The sequence below is a fragment of the Quercus robur genome, chromosome 11 (genome assembly GCF_932294415.1).
Source record: "Quercus robur chromosome 11, dhQueRobu3.1, whole genome shotgun sequence".
Classification (NCBI taxonomy): domain Eukaryota; kingdom Viridiplantae; phylum Streptophyta; class Magnoliopsida; order Fagales; family Fagaceae; genus Quercus; species Quercus robur.
In genome coordinates this window covers 55,098,671-55,107,630 of record NC_065544.1, presented here as the reverse complement: position 1 = coordinate 55,107,630, position 8,960 = coordinate 55,098,671, and the positions used below count along the sequence as shown (strand labels likewise).

Sequence of the window (8,960 nt, the reverse complement as noted above, 5' to 3'; positions counted from 1 at the left end):
TGGAAATTCATCCAAAAAAAGAAAAGCCGTGGAAAGTAAGGTCGGTGCATTCCATAATATGGTTCACTTGACTTAGTCTGAGCATCTAAGTGGTGCTGCCAAAAATTTAGCAATTTGACATTATAAAAAACTATTTTATCTATTTTATTATCTCATTTTACAAATCACCCAACATCAATAGTTTTATTTTAGCATTCAACACAATAAAATAATATAAACAACATAATAAAATAATTTATCTATTACAATAAATAACAACTACCACCATTAACACAATAAAATAATATATCTTTAAATAAAATATTGGCTTCTTTTTTTACCATCATAGCTATAATGAATAGCCAAAGATGGATGTGCATTATAGCTCAACGGCAAAAAAATGTGGCTTTTGTCCCATTGATGCATTAGTCTTTTGTTCCATTTTTGTTATAATTAGTTGCTAAATATAGCATTTTACCTATTTGCCTCCATTAATACTAAAGTTTTAATGAGACTTTTTGTCAAACTCCGATTTTGCTTGATAAATTCATAAGTTCTTGCTTGAAAAATTGTTGGGTGCATCAAGCACCATGGTCTAGCCCACATAAGAGTAGAGCTTCTTAATGGGCTTGTCCAAAGTTAGCCAACAACTAGCCACGTGCATGACAATGTGTATGACAAGAATTCTAGTTAAAGTAGTGTTAGGAATCCATGTGTTCTTAGGATTCATGTGGGGCGACAGACTTGCTTATAAAAGCAATGATTAGTGTGCCGCATAAGGTAGATAGCAGCAACAAGGGTGTGTCACATAAGAAAAAGGTGCCACATATTGAATAGAAAATAGAGAAAAAGGAAGCCGCACAAAAGAATTGAGAGAGCAGCCAAGAGGAAGCCACTTAGAGAAAAAGAAGACATCTAAGAGAGAACCATACATGGAGAAGAAAATAAAAAGAAGAGAGCAAAGTATTGCCACATTTCAAAGAGATAATTAGTGTGTGTGTGTGTGTGTGTGAACAAAGTAAAACAAGGAGGTTTTTCTATAGCCATGAGACACAAAAAGTGTGTATGTGAGAATAAAGAAAAATAAGAAAGATTTTTCTTTAACCATGAGACATATACAAGAATTATTGTAATTGATTTGATAATAGTGAAATTATTCAGAATTTGTCCCATGATTTTTCCTTTTGAGGATAAAGGGTTTTCCACGTAAATATTTGTGTTTTTGTGTGTGATTATTATTTTGAATTGATAGTTTTGGTAATAATATTATTCGGGACTCAATAAATGGTATCAAAGTTAAGGTTTGAGTGGAAGCGATGGCCGGAGAAGAAGGCAAGGTTTTAGGAATAGAGAAGTTTGTTGGAACAGACTTTGGGTATTGGAGAATGCAGATAGAAGATTATCTCTATGGGAAGAAGTTACATCGGCCTCTTTTGGGGAAGAAACCTGAAACTATGAATGATGAAGGCTGAAACCTTCTCGATAGATAGGTATTGGGAGTTATTCAATTGACTTTATAAAGATTAATTACGCATAATGTTGTGAAGGAAAAGGAAAAGGCCATAGTGGATCTAATGAAGACTTTGTCTGGCATGTATGAAAAGTCGTCGGTTAACAACAATGTGCATTTGATGAAAAAGTTGTTCAATATGAAGAAGGCAGAAGGCACTCCTATAGCGCAGCATCTGAATGAGTTCAATACAATCACAAATCAATTATCTTAGGTGGGAATTGAATATGATGGTGAGGTTTGTGCATTGATTCTTTAACTTCTTTACCAAATAGTTGGGAAGCCATAAGAATGACAATGAGTAATTCTATAGGAAAAAGCAAACTCAAATATGATGATTCAAGATTTGATTTTAAGTGAAGAGGTTCGTAGGAGAGATGTGAATATAGACAATGCACTAGATCAAGCTTTTGTCGCGGAGAACAAAAGTAGAAATAGAAGCAGAGGACCTAATAATCGAAAATTCAATAGTAGGTCACAATCAAGAGATAGATCTCGATTTAAGGAAACTAGAGAATGCTTTTATTGTGGGAAAAAGAGCCACATAAGAAAAGATTGTTGGCATTGGAATAAAGAATAAACTAAAAGAAAATATGAAAAGAATGATTGTGAGAAAAATACTGTAATTGCTATGATTGTTGAGGATATTGTGGTGCTCTTTATTGAAGAGTAAAAGTGTGAACATGTTACTAATAATAATGTTGAGTGGGTTGTTGATTCTGCAACCTCCCACAATGTTATCCCTACGAAGGGGTTTTTTATCACGTACAAAGAAGGAGATTTTGGTACAGTAAAGATGGGTAATTTGAGTTACTCAAGAATTGTCGGAATTAGTAATTTGTGCATCAAAACCAATGTTGGTAGCATTGTGATATTAAAGGATGTGCGACATGTTCCAGATTTAAGGATGAATGTGTTTTCTATATTAGCTATGGATCAAGCGGGTTATTGTAACTACCTTGGTAATGGAAGATAGAAACTTACTTAAGGTTCATTGGTTGTTGCAAAAGGGCATGCTTGTTGCAGTATGTATAGGACTTGTGTGAAGACCTGTAAAAGAAGTTCAATGAGATTAAAGATTTTGAGAAGACTTCGAAGACAAGAGTTGGGATTGATAGTGATGTATCAAGAGGGTGAAATTCTTATTGCCTAATAGTGCTTCATAAGAGGTGCTAAAGAATATGAAGATGCTAAGGCTACATGGGATGATGATGAAGTGAAAGACCTTGGAGGTCTTGAGCAGGGGGAGCAATATCCTCCACTAGATATTGCTGAACCTCATGGGAAGAGAACTACTGGAGAACATCGAATTGTTAGCTTCAAGAATAATTAGACTTTTGATGAGGGGAAGCCAAGGAATTGGATTAAGGAAATCCAAGATGAGATTAATTCTTTGAGAATGAAAGGTATTGATATTGATGAAGTGTTCTCGTGTTGGTGAAGATAATAAAAAAGGTCAAGCCTGGTGTCGGCTTGATTAGCATGAATTTGAATAGAAGAGTTGGATTGAAAATCTCCTTTCATCGGTGAGTTAGAGAGGGAGATTGTTGGGTGCATCAAGCACCATGGTCTTGCCCACATAAGAGTAGAGCTTCTTAATGGGCTTGTCCAAAGTTAGCCAACAACTAGCCACATGCATGATAAGAATTCTAGTTAAAGTAGTGTTAGGAATCCATGTGTTCCTAGGATTCATGTGGGGCGACAGACTTGCTTATAAAAGCAAGGATTAGTGTGTTGCATAAGGTAGATAGTAGCAACATGGGTGTGTCGCATGAGAAGAAAAATGTGCCGCATATTGAATAGAAAATAGAGAAAGGGGAAGTTGCACAAAAGACTTAAGAGAGCAGCTAAGAGGGAGCCGCTTAGAGAAGAAGAAGACAGCAAAGAGAGAGCTGTGCGTGGAGAAGAAAAAAAAATTGAGAGAGTAAAGTGTTGCCACCTTTCGGAGAGATAATTAGTGTGTGTGTGTGTGTGAGAGCAAAGAAAAATAAGGAGGTTTTTCTTTAGTCACAAGACACAAAAAGAATGTATGTGAGAACAAAGAAAAATAAGAGAAATTTTTCTTGAGCAGTGAGCCATACACAAAGATTATTGTAATAGATTTTATAATAGTAGAATTATTTGAAATTTGTCTTGTGATTTTTCATTTTGAGAATAAAAAGTTTTTCACATAAATATTTATGTTTTTGTGTGTGATTATTATTTGAATTGATAATTTTGGCAATAATATTATTCGAAACCCAACAATGTCTTCAATCTTGCTTAGTGAACATCAACTTTAATTTTCTATCCAAATAACACCCTTAGCACAATTACAATATTCATAACCCAAAATTACAACATAAATTTGTCATGAAATTAGCCAACGTTATACAACCTAACACAACACAAATACAAATGACACATTGGAATTCAAGCTCATCCGACATTCCTCATTGATTTTTTCTTTTTATTTTGAGTCCTGAGACATTCCTCATTAAATTACATTCATATAATGGGGCCAATACATCTGAATCTTTAGTTGTCTCATCCCTCACTATTACTTTGGCTAGAGCTGACACATGAATTAAAGAAAAAGGAGAGGGCATGATGAACTGGTCAGAGGTGCGTTAAATTGGGAACGTCTTTGATGAAGTGAGGAGCCCATCAGTCCTTCACAGACCTCAAAGACAGTGAGACCCAGTAATCCATTGACACCAACACACACAGCCAGAATTGCAAAACACAACCCAATTATAAGTTCTTCTATTCTATCACTTCAATAAATGGGACCCATATACCAAGCCCTATCCATCATCCAATCACAAATGGTGGCTTCTAGAGGTGAGGTGAGGTTCCGTGTGGGCTCTACCTCTACTTCTACATTATATAGTATATACCATTGGGTATGTAGGGAAATAGGAAGAGGCTGCTATGCTGCTAAACCCAACTTTCTAAAACAAAGTTTCAATTCCCAATTTCTATGCCAGAATTGATTGTTACTTGCAACAAGTTACAAGTCCCTTTCAATTTAGAATTTTTCACTACACTTTTTTAGTTGTAGAGTATAAACTGAACTATTGTAGGGCAATTAGTTGGGCGGCGCTTTGATCTCTTTCTTTCAATGTGAAAAAGACTTTTAATCTTTATTCATTTACTCTGCATATGTCATGCATATATATAGAATTTCCTTTTAATTGGTCCAATATATATCATAAATTAGGGGTCCAATTTTTTTTCTCATTTAGAATAATATGGTAGTAATTATGTAAAAGGGTGGTTATCATGAAACCTCTTGTTTTATATTGAACTTTTCCTAGGTGGTTAATTAATATATATTGTTAATTATTGATTTTTTTACTATTATTAAGATGAAAAGTTGTAAATGATAAATAGTAAAATAATGTCAGTAATGGGTTATAATGAGAGCCAATAATAACTTGTTGATTCAATAATTGTGAATTTTATTATAAAAAATCAAATATATTTAGTATTGTTCAAAAGAAATAAGACTTTAAAGAGTTATACATAAATTAATAAGTCAATAAAGCAACTGAAAAAACTAATTAAAAGAAATGATACAAACTTAAAAGGACAAAGACTTACGGAAAATCTTTAACAAACATATCACCAAAATGTTGGTACTAAAATATTAGTTAAATCTTTGTCTTAGCATAGCCGAAAAAAACTAAAAAAAGTGGACTAGATGTTTAGTAATGATTAACTATACTTTGTGAGTACAAACCATCAGTTGTAAGATCAATAAGAAGTCGGTAACTATGATAATTAATCATTGTCATGATGATGTAACTTTTAATGAAGAACATTTAAAGCCACTGCAAGTTAATAATGTCACTGTATGCTAATGACTCTTATAACCACACAAAAAATTGGTATCAACTTTTTTTTTTTTGGGTTAAATTGGTATTAACTTTTGTGTGGTGGTAGCATTAGCAGCTTTGTAAAGTAAAGCCATTTAAAAATGGCTTTACCTCCAATCCCATGAAGTACCTTGAAATGCCTGATAAAGCTCTCTCTACTTGTAGCAAAGCTGTAGATAATTGGTGGGCTTTTTTCTTTTCTTTTTTTTTTTGTTTTTTTCAGAGAGATTTCTTGTGTGGACAGAAAGCTATTTAAAGAAAATATAATAGCAATAAGGCTTTTTAAGTTTTTGGGGTTTTCATGGGATTGGCAAATTTTGCTCTGTGAAAAGTAAAAAGAAACTTGTTGCACATAGTAAATTTAAATAAACTTTCAATTGGGTTTTTAATATTATAAATGTTGTTAATCTTTGATTTGATGCAGCGAGTCTCTCTGCACGTGTTATAGCCATCAAGTTATGATTGCGTGCATTAAAAACGAGACAGAGAGAAAGACACTGTGGAGGCCTTATTGGTTTTCCTTGTAGTAGTTGTAGGACTAGGAGGAGGAGGGAGAGTAATTCTTTTTGGTTCAATAAATTAAGATGCTCATGTTACCAGACTGTGCACGAAACAACCATGTTCTGCCACTAGAGGAGGACACGTGTATGCCATGGGAGCAATTGTGTAGATTTACAGAATTACAGACTCTACCCTCAGACTCCCTCACTGTCCCAATTGCTTTGCCTTTTTGTCTTACTTCATCCCTATCCATACACAATTTTTGATTTTTGAATTTTTTTTTTTGTGTATATATATTTAATATATATATATTAATTTTTTTAGATTTTTCCCTAGAGTCTGTTCCTTTTTAGTAATATAGTATTTTGTGGAGTCTATATATAGTGCCTGTTCCACATACCTTGATGATACCCCAGTAGTAGTGAAGCTTCCTCTATCTTCATAATAGTTTTTATTCCAGTGCTTGTAAACCAAACAGCTTAGCCAAGTTGGAATCTTTGAGAAAGAAAAAATGGAGGGAAAAGTTGTGAGTTCAAGATTCAAGAGGGTTTGTGTTTTCTGTGGCAGCAGTACTGGGAAGAGAAATTGCTATAGAGATGCTGCCATTGAGTTAGCCCAAGAGCTGGTACTTTTACTAGTTCACCTTAATGATTCACCATTCATGAAAATGAATTCAAATCAGCTTGTGTCTGTGTTTTTTTTTTTTTTTGACATTTTTGTTTTCTATTTCGTTTTCAACTTGTTCTCTTTAAGTTTTTTTGGTGGTATATTATATGTTTATTAAATGAATGTGAAGGTGTCCAGGAGGCTGGACCTTGTCTATGGAGGTGGGAGTATTGGGCTAATGGGTCTGGTTTCACAAGCTGTGCATCGTGGTGGGGGCAAAGTTCTTGGGTACTATGTTATCACTTTCATTAGTTTGATGTTTATGGAATTTTGGGGTCTTTTCTTTTTAACATAGCTTACACAATTCTATTTTTTTGGATTTTGGTTTGCAGAATCATCCCCAGGACTCTAATGTGCAAAGAGGTGCCTAATCTTAATCTCATTTGGGTTCTTTTTAACCTCTGAATTGTGTTTTGGGTTTAAAGCTTAGACCTTTTTAAAGATCCATGGTGTTTCTCTTTGATAATGTTTGGTAATTATTAGTACTAGTTTTGAAGTTTAGATATTTTTGCTTCATGGTGTGTCTGAAAATGCCTATGTGTATGGTGGAGCCATAGCTAACAGGTGAAACGGTTGGGGAGGTAAGGCCAGTAGCCGACATGCATCAAAGAAAGGCAGAAATGGCCCGCCATTCTGATTGTTTTATTGCCCTACCAGGTCCCATCTTTCTCTCTCTCTTAACAAATAATACTAGTATGTACAAAGCTAAACTTTAGCCTTTTGGTTCCCAAATAATCAATGGAGCTTTTTTCTCCTCTCACGACTTTGATACTTTCAGGTGGGTATGGAACTTTGGAAGAGCTATTGGAGGTCATAACTTGGGCTCAACTGGGTATCCATGACAAGCCTGTAAGAATAAACAAATTCTAATAAAAGCCTTTGGGGTGTTGTATTTTTTGCAAAAAAACCTAATTTATCAAATTCCAAAACTATGTAGGTGGGCCTTTTGAATGTCGATGGCTATTACAACTCTCTTCTGACTTTTATTGACAAAGCAGTGGATGATGGCTTCATCAAGCCTTCTCAGCGCCACATCATAGTGTCTGCTCCTAATGCTAAAGAGCTTGTTCAAAAACTTGAGGTGGGTAAGGATAAAAGGTTTAATATTTTGTTTTTACACTTTTGTCACGGAACTTTTGTTTGTCTTTAGGATGTATCAATTTTATAGCATATGTTTGGAAAGGACAATTTGAGTTTTAGAGAAGGAATCTTTATCAGAATACCATCTTTAGTGTATGGTTCTTTTATGTGTGTTGTTTGCTTGTAAATGATGACACTGTTTTTTTTTTTTGTTTTGATTAGGAGTACGTGCCTGTGCATGATGGAGTCATAGCCAAGGCAAGGTGGGAGGTTGAGCAACCACCACAGCAGCAGCAACAACAGGTGGGGTTCAATGCCACTACTTTGCAGACTGGGATCGCTCTATAAAGAGAGACATGTGAAAAGAAGGAAAAAAAAAAAAGTTAGGGAAAAAGGTGCTTTAGGTTCTTTGCTTTTTGCTCATATTTTGGGTCATATACCAAATCATATCATAATGGTATGGTAAAGGTTTGATTGACTAATGGTTAAATCAAAATTGACAAAAAAAAAAAAGAAAAAAAGAAAAGAAAGATAAGTTGGGTCATTTGGTATGTTTGTTAAAAACTTTAGGCCTAAATTAGATGGTTGGTGGGTGTTATGTTAAGCTAAGCATGTATTTCACTATTTTGAACTTTGAATTATGTACAAAGATTATATAGAAAGAACAAGTAGTAAGATCCAAAACGCAGCTATAGCTGCAGCTTTATTCTCTTCATTTCTTTGATTGCTATTGAGCAAGCAAGCAAGCATGCCTATAGCTTGTGGGGCGCTATAATTCTATCTTTTCTTGCTCTGCCAGTTTTAAGGTACTGTTTGTGAGGGTGATGATTTATGTATTTGCATCATTCTGAGGACATTCAAATGATGAGGGGGCTAATATCTATCCCAACAAAAAGCAAAACCAAAAAGAAATGGTTGTGATTGGAAGAGGCCCATAAGTAGTGGACGTGTGGCCTCCTTTTCGGCCTATCTTTAGAGGCAATATTTTTGTTGGGTTGGTCGACGAGGGCTTAGTGGCAAGTACTACTACAGCTCATTTGCAGTGACAGGGGGGCTCCTCCTGAGTCCCGAAAAAGCACTGTACAAAGAGAATACTCAAGTGCTAAGTTCCAACAATTTTCATTATTTTTGTTAGTGTCAAATTATACGATTAGACAAATTATTCGATTAGATAAATATTTATTTTTAATTTTATTAGTGTCAATAATAACGTGAAATTCCAATAGTTAAGTAAAATATTGTGAAAATTAATGTTTTTAACACGATAAACGTGTCAATTTTTGTCAAGTAATACCTAGTATGCAAGCTTCAAGCTTGGCTCGACAATGGAGGTAAAGAATCTATTTGATATATTTGTTTAAAAA

The 8,960-nt window shown here is 34.4% G+C and overlaps 1 protein-coding gene across 2 annotated transcripts; it reads left to right on the top strand.

Annotated features, from left to right (window-relative positions):
• Positions 1-6,198: 6,198 nt before the first annotated feature.
• On the top strand, positions 6,199-8,311 carry LOC126706765 (cytokinin riboside 5'-monophosphate phosphoribohydrolase LOG5-like). 2 transcript variants are annotated; one of them, XM_050406313.1, is made up of 7 exons: positions 6,199-6,475; positions 6,647-6,744; positions 6,849-6,879; positions 7,074-7,173; positions 7,295-7,365; positions 7,454-7,601; positions 7,819-8,311. In XM_050406313.1, the coding sequence occupies exons 1-7, from the start codon at positions 6,362-6,364 to the stop codon at positions 7,836-7,838; spliced, it is 582 nt and encodes a 193-aa protein (XP_050262270.1). In that variant the 5' UTR covers positions 6,199-6,361; the 3' UTR covers positions 7,839-8,311. The 2 variants fall into 2 exon arrangements, with proteins under 2 accessions (XP_050262270.1, XP_050262269.1); XM_050406312.1 differs by having other exon boundaries at positions 6,203-6,475; positions 7,454-7,597.
• Positions 8,312-8,960: the final 649 nt, after the last annotated feature.